Source organism: Rhyacophila brunnea, unplaced genomic scaffold, assembly GCF_057557595.1.
Source record: "Rhyacophila brunnea isolate RB1 unplaced genomic scaffold, BYU_Rbru_1.0 scaffold_8, whole genome shotgun sequence".
Lineage (NCBI taxonomy): Eukaryota > Metazoa > Arthropoda > Insecta > Trichoptera > Rhyacophilidae > Rhyacophila > Rhyacophila brunnea.
This window is the reverse complement of record NW_028233350.1, coordinates 29215731-29239687: the sequence shown is the minus strand read 5'-3', so window position 1 is coordinate 29239687 and position 23957 is coordinate 29215731. Positions and strand designations below refer to the sequence as shown.

At 32.7% G+C, this 23957-nt stretch overlaps 1 protein-coding gene across 1 annotated transcript in view; it reads left to right on the top strand.

Moving 5' to 3' along the window:
- CCT2 (chaperonin containing TCP1 subunit 2) overlaps window positions 1-22823 on the top strand; it is a 44191-nt gene extending 21368 nt beyond the window's left edge. Inside the window, exons 8-10 of the mRNA XM_085958710.1 lie at window positions 19709-19886; window positions 20594-20797; window positions 21951-22823. Of these exons, the coding sequence (XP_085814836.1) occupies window positions 19709-19886; window positions 20594-20797; window positions 21951-22123 (555 nt within the window). The 3' untranslated portion in view covers window positions 22124-22823. The remainder of the gene's footprint in view (window positions 1-19708; window positions 19887-20593; window positions 20798-21950) is intronic.
- Window positions 22824-23957: the final 1134 nt, after the last annotated feature.

Here is a 23957-nt window from a genome sequence, read left to right as displayed (position 1 = left end):
TTAGCGGTTTTATTGTCATTATTATCTCTCATTAAATTTTAGAGTTCCTCGCAAAGCAGAAAGGCGATTACATTGGACATATATACTTAGAGTATTAAGATGCGATCCATGTTGGACACCATCGGATGAATGTGTAATATGTTCTGATCATTTTGATAGAAAACATTTCATCACGACAAGGAATGGACTTCGTCGATTAACAAAAGATAATAATCTCATATCATGTGCTCCATTTACTTTTTATGAATATTTCTATTTACTTTCTGTTGTTTTCTCTGTTTGCTTGCTCTCTGAATTATTAAAACATGCACCTATAATATAACGTTAATCGTGTATTTTTTATAACTTCATTCTTGATTTTATTGTCATTTCTTGTTGTGATTCTATAATATTTAAATAAATAGTAATAGAATTGTTATCATTTTCATGCTGAAATAATATTTTCTCCAATAAACTGATACTGGTTTTGTCATTAAAACATTTTCAACGGATCAATTTTCAGTTTCAAAATATTCTTATTAAACGCCGCTTCAAATTATACCAAATTATTATATTGCAATTCAATAACCATCATAATATGTTATTGTTTAATCTGGCGCCCCTAAGCAACGTTTGGTCTGCTTATCGTGTATTTTTTATAACTTGTTTCTTGATATTTTTTGTTTTCATTGTTTATGTCATAATAATTAAATTAACAATACCATTGTTATCATTACCAGTGGCGACCGGTGAGTTATTTTACTGGGAGTTCACTTTTTTCACCTTTTGACTGCCGTAAAAAGGCATTTGCCTTCATCAAAACTTCACCAAAAAATCAAAAAAAAAAACTATTGGTTTTTTTAATTTAGTACATTTAAAAGAAATAATAAATAACTCACTATTTATTATTTGTTGTACCTCTAAAAACAGTTTTTCTTGAAAAAAAAATGGATCTTAAACTTTAACACAAACTATTTTGTTTTGACCGAATTATTAGTAGTACCGAAATATCTCGTATCTGGCAGTGACCGGGATTTATTGTTCATTTGTATGAGAAATCCATTCTTCTGTTTTTCATCGACACAAATTTTTCAATTACGCGTTTGTTGAAGTCAGGAATCTCTTGTATCATTCTTTTTTCGATACTGAGCATACATAATGCGTTCAATCTTGATTGCGCGATGGTGTTTCTACTAAAACACTTGATCCGTTTGAGTGTGAAAAAACATCTTTCGCTTTCCACTGATGTCATCGGAATAGTAAAAATTAAATTTAATAGTAAAACCGTTTCCGTAAATGTGTCAATGAGATTTTTTTCGATTAAAATGTTTTATAATGCTGAGGCGCCATCAGCATTATAAAAATTATCCAAGCTGTAAATAACAGACAATTCATTTTTGAGTTTATTTTTATCTCAAGACGTATTACAGAGCTAGTTTGAAGAGATATCATAATTGATAAACATTGTGAATTTAGTTATCAAACTGAAAAAAAACTTGAAGTTTATTTTTAAATTGTACTTCGCCTAAATTTGAGAAATGTTGTCAACATGTGCAGAAATTTAAATGCGTACTGTGAAAAGAATTTATTTTTATAATAATATTGAATAAAAATTGTCATACAATAATTGTACGTGTGATACGGGCTGTATTGTTTTAAAACCGATGAATCTGCGTTCGGGCCGAGAGCGACTTGAACTGTCGCTCCCGAGCACGTAGAAAAAATATTTACGTATTGCTGTTCCACGCGCCAGACGACGCTCTTTCTCATTGCAAAGAAATCGAAATTAGATTACTGGGCGCTTTGGTCGAGCGATGGCGAATATCGCTCACATCAACATATAATATTATTATTTAAAATAGCCGGTTAAAAACACATATTAGAATTTGTTTTTGTATATGAATTAATGACTACGGTAATAGATCAGAACACTTTTAATTAATCAAATATAAATTAAATACTCATTTAAAAAAAGTCTTTTCGCATAAATTGAGTGGGTGGGTGTGCACCGCTCCAACGCTCTCAAGGGAGAATCGCCACTGATCATTACCATGATTTGATAATATACGGGTATCGTTGTTATAACATTTTCCACGGATCAACTTTCAGTTGAAAATGTCGTAATGATGAAACTGGTATCGCCTGTTTGAAAATAAATGTACGAAGATACATACGTCAAACATACAATAATAATATATTTTTATAACTTGTTTTTATCTCGAATAAATGGCGTTCAATAAAAATTTAATTGTGTTTGACTATTTTTTTTTGTTATATTTATCTACCTCCGTTCTCTTGTATTATTATCATAGGTACCTACTTTCTTCTGTATTCATACTTCGAAACTGTGTTATTAATTGATAAAAGGCATGTATTTATTATACACACAACAAAAAGAATAATAATAAAAATAACGAGTTACAAAAATATTTAAAGTTATTAATTAAGGGCAGAATTCCCAGTTTGCGTCTGGAATCGTTTCGCTGAATGCCTGGAAGCGTTTCGCTGAATCTCCGGAAGACGTAAGTAACCCGAGAATTCTAACGCGATGACATTAATACGCCGTTACAATAAAGGCTATATTACTCTAAATTCTCGAAGCTTGATATCGTATAATGGAAATGCAACGTCATATGATCACGTGATGTCTACCTATACATCTGTGAATAAGTTTCGTGCACAATTTCTCGTGCTCGCCGATATGAAATGAGTTGTCCATTTAATACGTCATTGCCAATAATCGATTTCCAAAATTTGATTGTAAATAATTCCGTTGCATACCTAACATTAAAAACCTTCTAATCTGGTTCATCAGATAAATCTTGAAATACATTTAAAAAAAATTCAAACTATGTATGTCCATTAAGTATATCGTTACGCTTAAAAACAAAGGTGTTGAAGAAACACTTCTGTAGGGTGTAATATTCTGTGGTTTCCCTATCACAAACTAGCAAGCAAGTTTCAGTTTGTGGTTATAGAATACGAGCAGGTGCAATTTCATTTCTTGAAAGCAGGAATTAGGTAGGGCTAATGTGAATATTGTTGCGGTTACTATTTCAACAGTACTTGCTTCAAGTCTGTATCGGCGCCCCTCCTCCGACTATGTTTTGTGTCCTGCCAAAACTGTTGAACGTCATGGTAATGCAGTATATCTATTTATAGTGCCATATTCTATGCAACAAAAACAGTTTACCAAACTACTGCATGGTTTGTGTGAAGAATTTATGAACCAGTGGTATTTTTTATTTGACTTTCAAATTTAGGTTCCATCTCAATAGAAGAAAGTTTTCTTAAATATCTATTTTTGTAGAAAAACAAAATTGAAAAACCTCAGTGACATACCTATTATTATATGAGTGTTTCACAAGCATAGTGAACTAAGTCCATTCTGGTTATTTTTGAGTAAGCTAGGTTCAAACATAATATTAAGAGTATTTCTATTTCCGTAAGGGTATGATTGCAATTCTGAAGTTTTTAAGTTATTATGTAAGCATGTAAGGGAAATCATACCCTTTTAGAATAAGAAATACTCAAATATTAAGTTTGAACGTAGCTTACTCAAAAAATAACCAGAATTGACTTTGTTCACTATGCTTGTGAACACTCATATCAGAAAAAAAAAAGTTAGATCGAGTGAGATTCGAACTCACGCCTTTCTATATATTTACGTTTAGAGTCCCATTGGGTCCATTGTTTCTAATACGTGTTTTTGAGGTTTTTCAATAATCAAGAATCTAGTATTCTTAAAACTTTATGTAGGTATATGTAAGTATATTATTCAGTATTAATATTTTTTTTTTGTACTACAAATCTATGAAAAGTCTGATAAAGTCAGTTCGTATATTTCCCGTTTACCTAGAGACTTGAAATTCGACACACATGTGGTAGTGCGGTGACAATTTATTAAGTAGATAGAACTAGAAAACACAATTAATAAAATAATAAAAATTGTCAGAAACAAGACTTTACCACTGAGGTCTGGTAATAGTGCGTCCTCCGCTTTATTAGTGCGATTGTTTCGCGGAACTCAGCGATCGGAATTTCCTCTTGGTTTTCTGCAGACGAGAAAATTCTACCAGTTTCTCGTATACAGCCTGTTTAGTGATTGATTTTATTGTATCAAACCTTAAGCCCACAGCTGTCATTTATGACATCTTACGATGATGCCAGATCACGTCCTCGACGTAAACAAGTCCACCTTAGCAGTAATTATTTTGAGCGATTATACTATAAATGTTTATTAGATATTATTTCTTTAATTATAATAATAAGTACTTTTTTTTAATTACTTAATTGAATTGCAAAGTATTTACCTTGCATAGAGATAATTACAAAATATGGTACCGGATCGATACTTAAATTTAACCTTTTCGTAAAGGTCTTGCCAATTATTTTTTCTCTCTTTCGGATTCTGTTGTATTGGATTTTTTCCTCATATAAATGACAATGTTTGCAAGTATCCTTTTCATCCCAGTACTTTTCTAATTTAAAAAATTCAGTAATACTAAATAATAATTATAATATTCTGGCGTTATATACATAATAATATACTTATTATCGTACATACTACGCGGATCAAAATTATTAAAGAGGTAGACAACGGTTGGATCGAAGCGCGCCCCCCTTTACCCGGACTTCACACCACCACTATGCCGCTGCTATTCGACCACTTTACCTAACGCGTTATTTTCGGCACGTTTTCTATTGTAACTTTGGATCCTTTTGACTTATTGAGGTAAGCTTAAACAATGCAGTCTGTGCAACTCAGCTTAACTGTGCAAGTTTCATCACACAGACAAAAACTATATTTTCGAATTAGCTTTCCTAAAAATAGCCAGGTCTCAGATCAATAGGCAAATATTTTGAAATCACAGACAAACACTTCAATTTTATTATTATTAAGTCATGCGAACCCAACTTGGCACGCCAAATAAATTAATTTCTTTTATGTTTTAATATTATTTTAAAACGTTTATTGTGGAAAAATATAATATCAAAGCGAAATCATGTTGGTGTATATGTATATTGTGGCAACACTGGACTGTTGATGTTAGACCCGTTTCACGCGGGACACCTTGTGTGGCGCCACCGGCGTCATCGTCTATCCAGACATTCAATATTGAAAAGTTCTTTTATTACCCTCTTGATTGGATGCAATTAGAAAATTTTGAAATGGAAATAATTGACTGATACTTTTATATCTGTTTAAAAACTTACAATGTCGTTGTTTACCATTTTTTCTTTCCTGTACTAATGTGTAAGTATTGTTTCTATATTAAATCATGTACATTCAATAGGTTGACAAAGGAAGATTCAGCACCATGTATTAATTTGCAATCAACGACATATCAGCCTGATATAAAAATTGTGTTAAAAAGTGTTTAAAAATATATTCAATTAACAATATGGTTACCAATGTACCTAATTGTTTTTTTATATTCAATAAATATTTAGATTATATCATGTGTACACCTAAAAAACACGCGCCACGAATTAAAAAAAATCGGTTTTTTTGGAACGCCGATCAAATCCTATTTGCCTCTAGTCTATTCTATACACAAGGCTGTTTTCGGTCCGCTACGGCAGCTAAATAGGGTAGGAAAGTATCTAATTATTAACACTTATTGTAACAATTACAATAATTTAGTTATAATTATTACAATAAGTACTATGTTTTAACAGCACCTCTCTTGGCTGTGGTAAATTTTAGACCGTGATAGACAGTTCAGACGGTTAACTTATTGTAATTGTTACAATAAGTGTTAATACTTCGATACTTTTCTACCCTATTTAGCTGCCGTAGCGGACCGAAAGCAGGCTTGTGTATAGAATAGACCCGCTGGTCATACTACTACCTATATATAATAGATGTAGGCAAAAATGTTGCAGAGTATTGATTAACTTATTACATAGAATTTATTATTTTATTGATCGTAAATAAACGCGTTTTATTATTTTCACTAAGAACTATGTACATAATTAGGCAAGTTTATTATAATAAGGCTATACAATGTTTCAAGTTATTCATTGAAACTATTAGGTACCTACTAAAAGAGAAAAATTGTACCACGTAAATACGGTTATGTTCGATTGCACCTGCTCATATATTCTTATACACAAGACTGCTTTCGGCCGCTATCTAGGGTAGGAAAGTATCCAAGTATTAGCACTTATTGTAACAATTACAATAAGTTAGTTGTAATTGTTACAATAAGTGCTATGTTTTAACAGCACCTCTCTTGGCTGTGATAAATTTTATAGTGAGATGGACAGGTTTGACAGTTCAGACGGCTAACTTTGTAATTGTTACAGTAAGTGTTAATATTTCGATACTTTCCTACCCTATTTAGCTGCCGTAAAAGCCGAAAGCAGTTTTGTGTATAGAATATATGCGCTGGAACGTTGTGGCGTGTCCATAATGTAACGCGTAGCTAATGCTTAAAAATAATTATTATTATGTACCTACGCATTACCTAATAATATTATGTAGGGGAACTGTACCGAATATGGGATACGTTCCTAATACTGGATACCAGACTTCCTGGAGAAGTAAGCAGTTTCATCTAGCGAAAAGTTTACATAAAGTTTGCTAATTGGTAAATAACACGACTTGCTGAGATATATCGAAGTATTTGTGAGAAATGGTGACACGAGGTGATTTACAGATTTTTGTCGTCAGCAGAGTTTTTAAAATAGTGGCCTTTTAGATACGATTTGACACAGGTAAGGTCTTAAATTAGTACTATTATGATTTTGTTGCTATAGTATACATATGTTACATGGATTTAGGGTATGTTATAAGTATGGAAACGTATTCATAAAAAAAACAATGACAGTTACATTTAGGCGTACTTGGTTCTCAATATTGGATACTAGGTGCGTCCTAATATTGGATATCCAGTATTGGGATACAGCATTATGGGGATTAATTTGGTCTACAAAGTTTATTTTTTTTGTTGTTGTTTGTTTCAGTTTAAGCATGTCTCCAAATCAAAGAAAAAAGTGGAATGCTGAGGCAATGGAAAACGATGATAATGCCATAAAAAAAAAGTAAATGGGCAATCTAAAAGCATCGAAGATGTTCGCTGTACCTCGCTCGACATTAAAAAAATATGTTAAAAAGAAAACAATTACTGTTAATCAATTGATAAACCCAAAGTTGGGACATAAACCAACGTTCAACGCAGAGCTAGAGACTTTGCACGTGGAACCGATATTTATTTCGGGATTCTGACTTCGCCGCGCAAGAGTTTCAAAACCGATATAATTTGAGCACGAGCAATCTTGATGTGGTCGATGCAATTGATGTTGGCTTAGGAGAAAAACAAATCGAAGGAGCAACAGTAGCACCACCTAAATTATTACCATCAGGACCTTTTTCGGCTTTCATTCATTACCCCTGCAAATATCAGTCCAGTGCCTCAACTCAAATCCCATACTGCAGCAGGCAGATCCAGACCGAGACCATCAACCTTGATCACTGGTTCACCATAAGAATACAAACTTGAAATACAAACAAAAAAAAACAAGCTCCGGTGAAGATAGACAAGAAAGCCTCTAAAAGGGAAAACTATTTAAAAAAATCTAAACGAAAACGTGCAGACTCGAGCTCATCAGAAAGTCAAGATGAAGAACTGATTTTTCTGGAAAGTGGCGACGAAGACACTAATGATGAAGACGTTAAATATATTTTTTGTAACAGTTCGTACTCAAATGACGTTGACAGAGAGAAATGGATACGATGCATTGCTTGTTTTAAATGGTTTCTCGAGTTATGTGCTGGAGTAGATTGTGATTGACTTCATTTGTTAAATATGCCTGATCCAGTAAGCATTTTCATTGTTTTGTCACCAAATCATTCTTATAAGACAACATATTATTTATTATTGTGTATGCGTAACATTCTCTCCGATAAATAAATAAATAAATATAGTAACATGTTTTCTTATTTTTGCGAAAAACTTGTTTCCTAATATTGGATATCCAGTATTAGGGAACACATGTCCCTAATACTGGATATCCAATATTGGGACACATTTTTTTCTGACAATTTTATTCTACAAATGCCTTAAATAAATAATAATAAATCTAAGCCTCTTATTAACACTTTGATTAATGTAACATGTGATTATAGGTTAAATTCCTAACATGTATGCAAAAATTCAATGCTTAATAATGTCTGCTACTATTTTTAATTATTTTTCAACAAAAAGTATCCAGTATTCGGTACAGTTCCCCTATTACACGTTACACGCATCCCTCGATAAAACCGCACGAATAAAACCGTGTTTAAATTTAACAGGGCTTCGAACCGTTATTTTTTTTCGTTGCGTTTCAAGTAAAAAAACATATATCGGTTCGGTTCCGGTTTTCGTTCCGAAAGAATAACGGTTTTTCGGTTTTCGATTCAGCTCCGAGTGATACATTTTTAAATGTTTTTAGTTGTATTAAAAAAATATTTTCTACCACAATTTAGACCATTTTTTTATGGTACGTGCCCGTAATAACCCGGCGCCACGCTCCGAAACCAATGGTTATGCTACACCACCCGGTCGTAGCTACGGAAATTTAAAAAAATAATATATTATATATTTTATTATGAAAATTATGTCGTCACATGATCATGAATGATTTCTTTGCGCCTCGAATTTGACACTGAACAACTGAGATGGTTATCAAGTACATTATTGGGGTCCTGTTTTCGAGTCAGTTCAGGTTCGAACCCCTAGTTTAAATACACAATATACTTATACATAATTAAAATTATGGAACACATTGAAAAAGTCCACGTAAAAATAATAGGTAGGTTCTTAGTAATAAATAAAAGATATTATTATAATAGTAAAAATATAAATGATCACTATCTACTAGAAATATTAAATTTCTGGATTCGCTTTTGTGGTTGTCACATTTTTATGATTTTTTCATATTACGTGAAAATAATGATATTCTTGAAACCGCGTTGAAACTTCAAATTTTCGTTCAATGTACATATAGAATTAATATATATCGATAGCTGTCATAGTGTAATACTGGTTCCTGAAAATATGAACAGTAAATGTTTTACACTCAGCGGGCCAAAATGCAAACCCGACCATAGCTATGAAGTAGGCATACTTAAATGAATAGCAGAAACTGAATAATTTTATAAACATACTAATAATTATTATTTAAAATACAGTTCTACTAATGAGAAGAATGGTATTGCTTTTTTTTTTAAAATACTCGTAACATTTCACGAAATTAGCGTTCAAAGTTAAAATTAGGTACCTACCTAGTACCTATAATCAAAATTAATTGTAAATGTTCATCTTTTATTGAGATTTTACGTACTTATTTCATCTTCGAAAATATCATCTCACGTAGAAAAGTAGGTGCTGCCAAATACATATTATATAAATGCTCGAGCATAATTCGAGTGCTTAAAGTCAGACAACGTTATCTACAAAAAAGTGTTTTTTTTTTTTTTTTGAGATAACGTTATTTTACATTTACGGCTACATGATAGTCAAACAACGTTATGTCAATCTTTTCTAATTTCTTATTAAATCGTCAGTAAAGTTTAACGCTAATTACATAAGTTACCCTTGTTTTCATATTTTTTTTAAACTATCCCTATAAATTTTAACATCATCATAAGCAAGATAAATGTACAAATACACAATAAATTATAAAATATTAACATAAGGTTTTAAATAAACATTTCCCTTGTAAAGTTACAAGAATCTAAAATAACGATTTTTGTCTCTCCTGTAAAGTTGCACTTTTGTAGATAGTGTTGTTTGACACTAAGCCCTCGAATTATTTGACGATAGTCACCACTTGGAAGACATTAAATTTCATAGTTTTTCATAGTCTAGTCTCAATTTCATAATTGAGTTTAACTCATCTTTTGAAATTTAGATAGGTACACTGCATATTACTAACTTTTAATTGAAGATCAAGTGGAAGCTCCACAAATGTATGATCAAATGTCTACAGTACTTCCATCAAGATCCTAAAAATGCTGCTGTTGTTTTGGTTATTGATATTGCTCTCAACGTCTTCAGCTCTTCAAGCAGATATTCTTGCCTAAAGGCTTGATTATATACCTACACCTACATGCAATGTACCTAAAATCCAATTAATTAAGCTTCCGGCAGTACAAAAAGTAGCGCTAGGCAGAATTTGTCCTGCGGGCCGTAGTTTGCCGACCCCAGTGAGTCTAAATCACAGATTTTATATAACATAGAACAGTGGTTCCCAAAGTTGACTGGGCTCCGACCCATCTAACAAAAATTTCCAATCTTGGGACCCACCTCTTAGCTGTCTTAGAGAAAAGAGGGTATAAATATTGGTAATGCTCAGATTCCCTAGTGGGGGTCTAGGACGATTTGGCACCGCGAACTGGCCTCCGCCGATTGGCCTCCGGTAATTGGCCGCCGGTACAATCGGACACCGGCCCAATTGGACACCGACCCAATTCGACGCCGACCCAATTGGCCTCCGGGAGGATTGGACGCCGCACAGTTGAATTAAATGCGCAAAGGAATAGACGTACGTTACGATTTGTTGGAGTAAATAAGCAAGTCAGTTTAATATGCTTCTATCTTCTCAGTAGTTGTACCTTATACATTTCGCGCTTGACACATTTTTAATATAGATTGAGAATAATTATTATGCCTTATGATGTTTATTAAAAGAAAATAATTCTTCCCTCGCTAAAACTTAAAAATGTGCATAATCAATTAATTTATTGTTTCCACAAAAAATGGGTTTTTGTCTCTCTTGCAAAAATTGCGCAATTATTGATGTTTGTATTTTTTTATTTTTCGGGATTTCGGCCATTCGGGATTTCAGAATTCGGGATTTCGGCCTTCGCGATTTCGTCCAGCACCCAGTACCTAAGTAATTTATCAATCAAACTACTGAAACATTTATACTTAGCAGATAACTTACTTAATATTTTGTTTGTAATTTCATACTATCTTAAAATACGCATTTCTGCATAATAATATACATGTTTAAGCTTTATTATTATATTAAGTCGATAAAACGCTGAAATATAATGTAATTTTCATTCTAACATTATTTTTAATATTTGTTGTAAATATAAATAAGTAGCCATGTATAGACAATAAATTAATTGATTATGCACATTTTTAAGTTTTAGCGAGGGAAGAATTATTTTCTTTTAATAAACATCATAAGGCATAATAATTATTCTCAATCTATATTAAAAATGTGTCAAGCGCGAAATGTATAAGGTACAACTACTGAGAAGATAGAAGCATATTAAACTGACTTGCTTATTTACTCCAACAAATCGTAACGTACGTCTATTCCTTTGCGCATTTAATTCAACTGTGCGGCGTCCAATCCTCCCGGAGGCCAATTGGGTCGGCGTCGAATTGGGTCGGTGTCCAATTGGGCCGGTGTCCGATTGTACCGGCGGCCAATTACCGGAGGCCAATCGGCGGAGGCCAGTTCGCGGTGCCAAATCGTCCCATTCTCCCCTAGTGGCGAGTCGTGGAACCACTTAATGCTGTCTTATTATTTGTTCTAATTGAAATTAAAAAAATATGTTGTGTTACCAATATGAATGAAAGACTGTTGAAATAAGAAACACAACTTAAATAAAAAAAAATATTACTCAAATACCTACACCTGCAAGGTTTTTTTACAAAGTTATTTCAATGGGAAGGATGTATTTGTTTCTTATTTTTCTTCATTACAGTTTTAGCATCAACTTCAACTTTAGTTACTTTTAATCGCAGTGAGTTTGATATATCCAATTAATTTCGGTATTTAGTTTTAATGTTGACCATGGCCGAAAATCCGACCTCACATAGATATGAGGTAGTAAAGAGGAGGAGGACTTTCATAGCTTCATCGAACAGGCAAGGATAATTATCAGCAACTGAGAGCCAGAATTTCGTTAACTGTTTACGATTGAAACTATTTTTCAGTGACGTATCTTCTGATAAATCAGTGAGTTCTTCACTTGGTTTTGTTGACATACTAGTTGGTAAGTCGTCTTAAAATGGGTTACAAATCCAACGCAATGAATCAAACTTTTTCATCTCTTCCCCAAAATAGTCGTCAAAGTTATTCTTCTATTTACTATTATTACTTCCTATTTTTTCAAATTCATGTATACAGTGGCGAGGGCCCACTCAATATTCGCTCGCGACCCACTGGTGGGTCGCGACCCATAGTTTGGGAAACCATGACATAGAAGATAATTAAATATAATTAAAGTGGAAGCGCGGAATGAAACACATACGTAAGAATGTATACTTAAAAATATTCACACACTATTTCGGAGGGATGATTTGAAATACGTATCAATACCATTTTGTTTTTCGATGAAATATGTACATAATAAAATTATTATGGTATCCTTTTTGAAATACTTATGAACTTGTGTAATTAGTATATTTTTTAATGTAATACAATAACTTTCGATAACAACAATGCTTGCGAAAACAATAATTATTTTATCTATAACTGGCTGACAATTAATCGACCTCAGACTCGTAGGCAGTGATAGTCAGTCACCATAAATGGCACGCGTGGAAATTCTAAAGCAGCACAAAATAATTTGTATATAAGTGTGGGATCGTCATCGAAAACATAGAAGCAAAATTTTCCGGAATTTTAGAGGGCTCCGACCCGAGCTCGGAACGATACGTAGCACCTGGAAAAAAACTGGATAATTTTGACAGAAGATATTGTTTTGGAATAAAAGTTATTTGTGGAGAAAAATAATTCAGAAGAGAGGCAAAAAAGGGTTATCTGGACGGGTTGTTTTTGATGGGAACCCTTCGTATAGCTCTCGACTTTGGAGATAGATAAATTAATTTTTTTTGAATAATTAATACTTTATAACTTTAATAAATTAATACTTCCTCTTGGCATGTCAACCATTTTTTTTAAAGTTTTTTTTAACTACGTCAGCGAAAAAAGGTTCGCAACCGCACAGGGACAGGGACCAGTGTAATAATCCGAAGGCCAAGGACCGAGTTAGCGACCCTTGCGTAAACTCATTGATAACATATTTTATAGAAGTTATAATTGTAATTAATAACATTAATACACATTTCACAAGAATAATAAAATTCATTGGTGCGACTAAACACTAAACGAACACATCTAACTATGTATCACATACGTTGTATCTGACATGGACATTAAATTGTACACATAATATAGAAAAAATATGTTCCGACTAATTAGCACACATTTCAATGTTTTCATAGTCGATTCGATTTACATAGTTACCTAACTACTAGGGCTGATGATAACTAATTGAGAATGTCTTTGCAATTAATCTCTGGAATTTACGAAATTTGCAAAAATGTATGTGGGTATGTTCCGGAATTATTTTAAAATGCCATTTTTCATGACCATCTACATTTTTTTTATAACAAAAGAATATATTATGTAGTATTTTGCATCGGAATGGTTTTCAAGAAAGGCATATTATTATGGCTGTCGTGTGTGGCCGCAGTACACTTCGCTTGAACGGGCACTAGGCTCACACATAATTATAGCCCCCCCCCATAAAATTTAATGAAACATTAAAATACTTATTTTAATAATATATAGGTACTTAACTTCTTTGTTAGCGAAATCTTTTCAAATCATAGCAAATTCTAATATATTTAACTCGGCTTAAGTTTGACGTTGGACTATGTTGACTCAATCGATTTTGGCCAATGGTATTTCGTAAATAATTTTTGATTCGCGACAATGTAGAAAATAACTACGCATTGGTTACAGATTTTTAATATACTCTATAATAGCATTTTTCTGTTTGTAGGTTACCGTGAATATAACACATAATAATAATAAAATGATTGCTACAAACATTTTTTTTAACCAAAGTTTATTACATACTATTGGTTTTCGGTTAACTCTCTTTATCATAAAATCGTGTTCTTTATACTTGTTTTTCGGTGGCAACCCCTTTAGCCTTATGGTAAATCCACCACTGGTAGTGCAGGATGCATAGTTTTAAAGTAGGCACTTTATGACATATCCAGAGCATACAAGGATGATCCAGATTTTTTTTTTAAATCGTATTCCATTTTCCAGGATTTTTAAATAATATTTTTTACCCATAAGAAATCGAAAACGAATTAGGCAATAAAATAAAATTTTTGATTTTCGGGTTCGGTTATTTTCGTAATATAACGAAGTTACTTGTGGATGCTTCAACTCCATTGTTCTGTCGATTTCAAACACATTAAAAAAAATATTATGTCTTATGTCGCTAGAAAATCATCATACAATCAAAAGGTCATTCATCTTGAGCTTTTATTGTATAGGTACTAGCATTATCCGTTAGTTAAAAAAAAATATTTGAGAAATAAATTAAATCCACGACATCCGAGAGTTATTTAAATAGGGTTCCGGAATAAGTTCTTTGTTTTATTTTAAATCGAAACAGGGTTACACACGGCTTTACGTACGTTTACACAATTCTTAACTGCGTTGTCCTGAATAATTTATCTTGTATCTACTACTTCATTAAAATATGACACCCTCTTTATAAAAACTGTAATTTGTGCATGTTTACCTTAGATGGTGTAACCTTTTGTTGAACACAGTGAGATGGTGATTTACTAGCGACGCGTTCCGTCACCAAAGCACTGACTGAATACTTTTATATAACTCACCTAAGTATATTGGAAATTAAATAATTAACTATTATAATACATATTATTCATTAATCATTACATTCCAGTGGTTACCAACATTTTGTAGACCAGTTTTTTTGTATTTCCTGCCAATAAATATAAATTTTCCGAAGGGATTTGATACCAATGATTGGTAATTACTTTTCAATATCAGATAGGATTTATAGTTGCAGCTTAGTGGAGTGGCGGATAATATGTTGTATCATTCTTAAAAGCCAAAGGATGTATTTTTTTTATAAATAATGATAATTAAAAAAAAAAATTGTAAGGATTCTTGTTTGTCACTGCCACTTTGAATCTAAATAATAGTAATGTTTTTTTATTATGCATCTATAAAATAATTTTAATTGGTCTACAATAAATAATTAGATAGCTATTAAAATACTTATAACGAATGCTTGCAAAAAGAATAATTGAATAGTGTCAATTATAAGGATTGTGGTATATTTTATTAAAAATATGGAGAATTATTTTATTTAAATCATTATCATGGACCTGTGACATATTTATTGCGTACTATTTCTATACCTGACAGCCATTGACATTAATATGACAGCCAACTATTTTATATTCATAATAATTACAAATGGGAAAATAAATTAGTTTGGTGTTTGGAAAAAAATATCGATATGTACTTTTGATGATGGGATGTTTATTTTGTCTTTTTTTGGTCAAAAATGTCTACATTTGGATTTGTGTCAGATTTAGAAATAAAAAATCGTGTTTTAGTTCGAAATTATAATGGTCATAATAGCGAAGATTTCTTTCGAAAATTTAATAATTCTACCTGCCATCAATTATTGTTGTTATAATATATAAACTGACATGTGAGTTTAAAATTTTGCACATGTTTAATTTATTATAGATTTATAAATACTTTGTAAAGATAAATACATTTAACAGAAGTGGCATTTGTGATTATTATAATTAATTATTGAATGACTTAGTGCCCCTCCCCTCCCAAGGTGCAGAACCAATCTGCCACTGGTAATGCCAATTGGGAGGGCGATAACTATGTTCAACCAAATTGCTTCGGGTGTTGATATATTCCACTTGCGTGAGGTGAGTTTATGTGGATGCTATTTTATAAATTCTTAAAATAGGTTCTTAGCAAACTCACGTGTACTTTGAACTTCTATAGATGTATAATAATTGTATTTTCATTGCTTTTGTAGGTTTATTTTATGTTCTCTTTTTATATATTTATTTTTATCGCTTTTATTACTTTTTTCCCTTTATAATAATGTTTCATGTCATGTTGTAGAACGTCTTAAACTTATAATTTGTAATGTCCACAATGTGTTCAAAAATAAATTGAATTACCTACATATTTATCTGATTAAACTTGAAATATTACTTGGATAGCCTTGTTCTTTCTGTAGGAAAACACCAAATTTTTTTTAAGTTGTGAGATGTTGCCATTCAACATAGAAAGATTTTTTCTTTATAATTCAATAAGAAAACAATCAATATGGACCATCTAGGTTCCAACTATAAATTTTCATTCTCTTCTTCGACCATGTCCGATCCTAATAGGATCATATGGGCCTCCACTGAGTAGAGGTTTGTATTAACAGATTTTAAATTTTCATTGGGCATAGCATAATGTCTAGATTTGGAACTAAATCAAAAAATATATGCTTTATGTGAAAGGAAAAATTATGGAAGACCTTTTTTGTGGTGTCCAAATTTTTCAACCGGCTGTCAATAATTTATCAATGCAATTATCTAAATTTGTGTAAGTTGTTAATCAAATATGTTTCACATGCAAATAATCAATTTTAAGTCTCTTCTAAATAGTTTTTAGATGTTTTTTTTGTATGATTTTTATTTTGACAATAATAATTATATAACAATGAAAACATATCCAAATGTCATAAATGGAAAATGTGCCTATAATTTTATATAGTAATTTTTTGTACTATTATTGACAGGGAATTCTTTCAACTAACTGTCTTATAAAGACGCACTCGCAATTGAAGATCTTGAAGGCATAAAAACAGCAAATGTCACAAAGGTCATTTTTTTCAGGAGAGGGTAAAAACATAATATCTTGGTTGTCAAACACATTTTTAATAATTTGACAATGAAGATTCATGGAGGAGCCTTATATGCACTGTATGTATGTAAATAAAATATCAAATTGATGTTTGTTAAATAGATATTTAAAAAGAAATGAATGTGACATTTGCTGTTTTTACACAATTTTTGGACCTTTGTCGTTTTTATAACAAAATTGAAAACATGGAAAAGCAAATAGTGTGAATAAAATTATAATTTTATTAAATAAAACAAAAAATATATATTTCTGTTATTTTTTAATCATAATACTACATTTAAGAAGGTTTTGACACATCATAACCAATTATTAAGCTACGTACTTACATGTTTTAAAAAAATCTTCAATTAAATATTTAAAATAAAATCAATCATGTGCATATTACTACTGATTAGTCTTGATCACTCACACCTTCACTGTCTTCTTCAACGTTATCATTTGTATCATTGTCACACGGCAAATTTTCATAAAATGATGCATTTATTGGATTTTGTAAATACTTAGTTAATTTTAAAATATCTTTTTTCTTTGCGCCTTTCAATGAAATTAAGCCATCATATGCTGGCTTAAATGCAATCGTGACTGGCATTTGATGTCTTTTCACTATATTGAATCTATCCCACAGTCTAGAGAAACTGAGATGTTTGCAAAGCACTTCTCCCTTACAATCCTTGTCTATTTTGTACATTCTAACTTGCCTAAGATGAAAATCTCTGCCGAAGGATGACTTAAAGTAAGGCTTTAACGTATCTTTAATATTTAAAAAATCTTTTTGCTCCGGTTTCTCCAGAATAAAGGGCCCAGGCCCAATACGACTTTATCCCAATCCTCTGGCACGTCTGCAAGGATTGTTTTCCTTGCACTGCTGAACAAATGAAAGTCAGCGTCATTTGGTAAAAATGTGTGCCCTCTGATAGGAAATATATGGATGACTCGTTCAATTTTTTTTAATACATGTACCACCATATACCAAAACCAAATCATAACAAAATTTTTGTTTTGTCCAGCACATCCGTCACTCAAAATATACAATGTTTTCGTGCCTGCTGGCAGATGGTGGTTTATGTAATGTAGTAACAAAGATGTTACATCATTTTGACCTCGTTTGGCGAATCCTTCATGATACGTGTACATATATACATCATTTCTGGCTAGGTCATGTATCCCAAAAATGTAATACCATAGCTGTCTGGAATAAAATACCGCATTTGTTACCATATTCGGTAAAGGCAAATTTTGCATAAAATCAAACGATATGACTGTGGTATCACTTGAACCACTTGCGAGTTCTTTTAATCTTCGCTTCGCTGTAGTAAACTGTTGTGCTTTAGCCAGGTGAAGTTGATAATCTATCTCAATCTTACGTTTTTCATCTTCAGAGAGATCGGGTAATTTCAGTTTGGTTGTAACTGAATCACAGTATGAACACGTATCGCTTCGAGGAGCTCCAAATGACAAATTATATCTAGTTGTAAATACTCTGTAGTATGTGTCATAGTTTAGTTGAAGCCTGTATTTACTTAAAAACATCTCGTGCATTTTCATAATAGTCAAATTTTCCGGAAGATACCTAACATTCTTATTTTTCGCGAAAGAATAATGACTTTGACGTGCCTTAAATGATTGTATATGAATGTGAATCAACTGAATCACTGATTCAGGCACTGCTCTTGGGCGATTTGGATGCTTTCCTCGTTTGTCCATAGGAGCCGAACCCGAAAATGTGATGTTGTCTTGAATACGTCGCAGCCGGGAATGCGTAATACCATGTATTGTCACAAATGCCTTCATACAGACTTCTTCGTTAATACCATCAGATGTAGATCGTATCTAAAGTAAATAAAGAGAAAAAATAATTAGTTTTTCAAACACATTATCATTAGGTTTAATAGGTGTAATGCCTAATTTGAATGTACATTTTTTATTAATTCAATGAATACTCACTTTATATTTATATGATGCTGAATGCTTGAATATACCATGATCATTGACATCATTTATTATTATCGGAGTATTTTTTCTCGGACGTCTTCTCTTGATCGGTACTACTTCTATAAATCCAGATATATAGCCATCTTGTTGATTTTTAGAATCCATTTCATAAAAATTCTCAAATATTTCTTTCCGTAAATCTTCATTTATTTTTGTAAAACAATGAAACCTCTTGCACCTGGAAACATAATAATCAATTAAGTACAATCCTACATAATATACTTTATTACAATCATACATACATTTACATAAAACAACATAGTAAATACAATTTTTTGCATTCGAAAGAAGTCATAACTTCAAAGTAATCACAGGCATTGTGAACTAAATTTAATCACACAAACTATTCAGCATGGTAAATATTTTAGTACGTATTAATAATGTATAAGTTTTTAATTGAATATATGTTATGAATACATAATTATTCCTACCTGCAATCTTCATCGATAACTTTTTTGAGAGTCGTTTCCCAACATGATTGACATGATCACTTCCCTTTATTTTGGCGGTTTTTATTAATGTTTGCTTGGTTTTATTAACTTTTCTCTTACGAGGCGTTTCGGATGTCTGTATCCTATTACATTCCATGATAAAATATACAAACAATCGTTAAGGAACTTCATAAAATGGCAATGCCAATGACTGAACGAATGAAAGATAATTTTGACAGGTCAGGCACTAACAAGTATGGAATGTATACTAACGCCTAACGCCGCCTGGTGATAAAAGTGTGGAACTACTGGACCTTTGTTGTTTTCAAACAAAATTCCTTGGACTATTGCTGTTTTTAGAAAAGTGGCATATTTTTGAGAGCGGATTTGAGGGACTTACGATTTTTTAAAAAAATATATCTTTGCACAGTTGTATGTCACCATACACAGGGAATATAGAAATGCAATAAAATGAAAATGGAAAAAAGTGGACATTTGATGTTTTTATGCCAAAATCTTCAATTGAAATTGGTGTCTGAAGAACCATTTTCTTTTTTCTTCAGGTAATGATCGGTGAGGAAACCTTGCTTCGATTTGGAGGCGTGTCGTTGGGTCAGGCGTGCACAGTGGTAGTTCGCGGTGCCACTCAGCAGATCATCGACGAGGCTGAGAGATCTCTACATGACGCGCTGTGTGTTCTTGCTGCCACCGTACGCAATTCACAAATTGTTCTCGGAGGAGGTATATGTTCCACCAACCTTTTTTTTATAATTAATAAATCTGTGAGTCTAGGCTGGCTCACACATATAAATGCGTCTTGTCTGCAACATGTCGTATACGTCATCGTTATTCACAAAACACACAGAGCTCCACACATTGATGGAATGCGACATTTCAGTTTGAAAAAAACGTCTAGTGTTGCAAGCAACAAGTTCACGCTGCTAGTGTTGCGGTCACGCATGCGCACAGGCCGTGAGTCGGTCATTTCTATACAGATGTCAAGCTTGCTGTTCACTAGTCAGTCTATTTTGACGTTTCGAGAGCTTGCGCGCGACTGACGCTAGGCACCTATGTGCGCGGTTCCATATGAAACATCGGTGCGACGTTCCTAGAATGTTTGATTTATGTCTATGCTGCAGACGATGTCGAGTTTGGATGTGTGAGCCGGCTTAATCACAACTTTGTACATTAACTTCTATGTTTCTGTGTGCAATTTATCAATTCAGCAGTGTTGATGCGGATTGTCCTTTTTCTCCTTTACAAGCATTATAGTTTCTGACCGATCTCTCTTCTCCTTGCACACAGAAATTACAGTGAGGTCCACTTTACCGGATCTCTGCTTAATTAGGTAATTGAGAAGGAAACTTCTCTACTATTAGGATTTCTTAGATGCTTTCTTTATAAAGTGCAGAACGGATTAACATAAATTTGAATGTGTTTATCTGCAGGATGCAGTGAAATGCTGATGTCGACAGCTGTAGATGCGGCGGCGGCTCGCATGCCAGGCAAAGAGGCGGTTGCGGCAGAAGGCTTTGCGCGAGCCCTCCGCCAGCTGCCAACCGCCATCGCTGATAATGCCGGCTATGATTCCAGTCTACTTGTCGCTCAACTCAGGGCACAGCATGTCCTTGGTCACAGCACATCTGGACTTGGTTAGTATAAACTATCGATGATATAGTGAAATTAGTTGTTATAGAGCAACGATTCCCAACCTTTTTTGTTTTGCTGCTGGCTTCCTGTGAACTGTAAACCGACAAGAACCGTGTTTTATTTAGACATTTATTTTATGTCAGTACTTATGACTAGGGCCCGGATTTATATGCTAGTGCATGTTTTGTTAGGGTGTATGCACAGCTATGAGAGTTGCACAGAAATCTGTTTTGAAAGACAGAGAATCCAAAAATAAAATTTTATTATGCATATTTGAGACGTTAGAGCATATTTGAGACATTAGTGCATATTTCATAAATAAATGCATATTTTAGAGCTTTTGAATTTATAATTTTAGTTTTTTAAAATTATTTTATCGAAATATAACTAAGTCAGGAAGGAAGATAGTTTAGATGCACTTGCATTTTTAATGCCATCTCCGAGCTGTGGATTTATCAGTGAAAAAGTGAAGTCAACTCGGGCACTATTATTTAAAGTTTGCCCAAGTGTACGTTGAGAGGTAGTTTTCCGCATACAAACAAAATACTGACAGATCCCTATGCGGAAAATTTTAATGCCGGAGCATAATATTGAAAAAAATAATGTAAGTATTTTTTTTTCGGGCAAAAAAACAGAAAATAGTATTTAGGAATAATTAAGTATGTCGTTTTTGTTTTTTAAGTTATGTTTGGTTTACATTGCATTTATTATTCAATTATTTGTAGGTACTTGTGAAAAAACTATTTCGAAAATTGTAATTGATTAACTTTATATTCTTTGTTTGTGTTTTTTGGTCTGATATCGTATTATGTTGAACAATTATTAATTAGTTATTAGATTTTTTGTCAGTAATATTGGGTAAAGTGGGTATTTACAATTTTTTCCCACAATAAATGTACATTTTTAACTGCATATTTCTTCGGTTTTAGTGCATATTTTATTGATTTTAAGTGCATACGTGCATGCATATAATCATGTTTTTTGTTACATACACATCCGGGCCCTACTTATGACCCACAGAGGTTGGACAGTCTTTAATTCCGATACAACATTTCACGGTGAAGTGTGATACGGCAAACTGCATATGTAAAAGTTTCCGGATACGAATAATTTTATTTGGGTTTACTGTCAATGCAAAATATTTGTCTGTTTCAGATATGGAAGAAGGTAAAGTGGGGTGTATGAGGGAGTTGGGCATCACGGAGTCGTTTGTGGTGAAGCGGCAGGTGCTGCTCTCCGCTGCTGAAGCCGCCACCATGATTCTACGGGTGGACAACATCATCAAGGCCGCGCCACGGAAGAGAGTCCCCGACAGGCGCGCATGTTAATGCATTACTTACTTCACACCGTGCAACCAAGTGGCAGTGTTTTATCAACATCGCAACGGGTTAATTTGTTATTTAACTTGTCCATTAAGTGACTAATTCCTGTTACTTTTATTCGTGCAGTAAGATACAATAATCTCACGCTTCATTTATAATGATCGCTTTTCGCCTCATCACTTTGCATAAGAACCATTTTGTAAATGTAAAGACCTCTTTGAGTACGAAGAACAATAATTTAAAAATTATGCATTGATAGTAGAATTTATTTCTTTCTATGTGGATAATGATCATGAAAAGATATAAATGTTATATTCAGTAAATTGGATACAAGTTGATTATTTCTACATCTCTAAATAGGTCCTTACACTGTGAACAATAACTATAGTTTATTTTTTGTATTATTTAACACTACTATTGAAATTAATTTGTTTTTCAAGAGGCACTATTATCCTAGTGTATTTTTAAAGTGAACAATGTATTCAATTACAACATAGAATTTATGTTTTAATTTTCCATGTTGATTTCAAGTATTATCTGTTTGCATAAAAGTTAGCAGAACATCCGATGATAATATATAATGCCCACAACATTTTATACATACTTGTGGTATGTTTTGTCATCTTCAAAGTATTTGAAATATTGTACTCTGAACACTATAATGTATAACTATTTCCTAATACAATTAAAATATTTTAATTAACTACATGAGAGTTTTTTTTGGATTGACTGATTTGAAATAATGTTTTATTATACGACTTCATGAAAAAGAAGGGATTGAATTATTGAGAAATTAAAATAAGTAATCGGGCCCGGAATAGTTGCGGTTTTAGATAATTGTACACAAATAGACCCATTCAAAAATCATATGATAAGTGCTGCACATCCACCCTAAAGGGGCCCGTAAACGAGCATTAAAAATTGCAGATTGCCGATACAATTGTCATCAGTGTCGGGCAAGTGAGGCTGGTGTATTTTGTGCGTTCACGTGACAATGGCCGGCTATGAAGTTTCTGCACCATATAAAAAATAATCACATACCTACAAATTAATCCAAAATGAAAGAAGGATTTGGATCGGGTCCTACTTTTAAACAAACGTGAAACAATAAGTAATATAAACCAGGAATTAGTTATTGATAATTATGTATATAAAAACTTTAAAAGAATGTCAAAATTTGACATTTAGTGAAATTTGACGTTTGTGCAGCTTTGTAGTTGGCCTTTTCATATTAGGATCATTATAGTTTGGATTCAATGTTCCATAGGGACGTAAATAAACCACATTAATAAGCTCCAATACCATGTCGTTTGTCCATTTATTTATTGTACGTAGTGTTGTAATTGACGATTAGTAATAACACCATAATAATATTAATAACGACATGGCGAAAAATTATAACAATGTATTATCAAATCGGCTGTCACAAATGTTTTTATTATTGCTAGGGATGAGGTCAAACAGAGACGCACATATGGAGCAGAGCGAGAATGAAATAGATTTAACTAGCAATTATTGCCATATTTTCGATTGAGTTCGATATATCGACCAACCATGCTGCCAGAAAGCAAAAGCAATATATGGAAAGTTTCGGCAGCGTAGACTACTATTTTTGTATTTTGGGAAACTTTTAACAGCAACACAATTGCCATATCAAATTGTCGTCGGCGAAATCGGAATATTATGAAAATAGGTTTCGTAATTAATTTATCGTTTTGAATAGATAATGAGCCAATTAGATATCCCCGCGCTGCATGCACTGTTAAAAGTAATTGACATATCTCTTTCTTGCTCCATCATACGGGCGATCGCGCACGGAGTTTTGATTTTTACCAGTTAT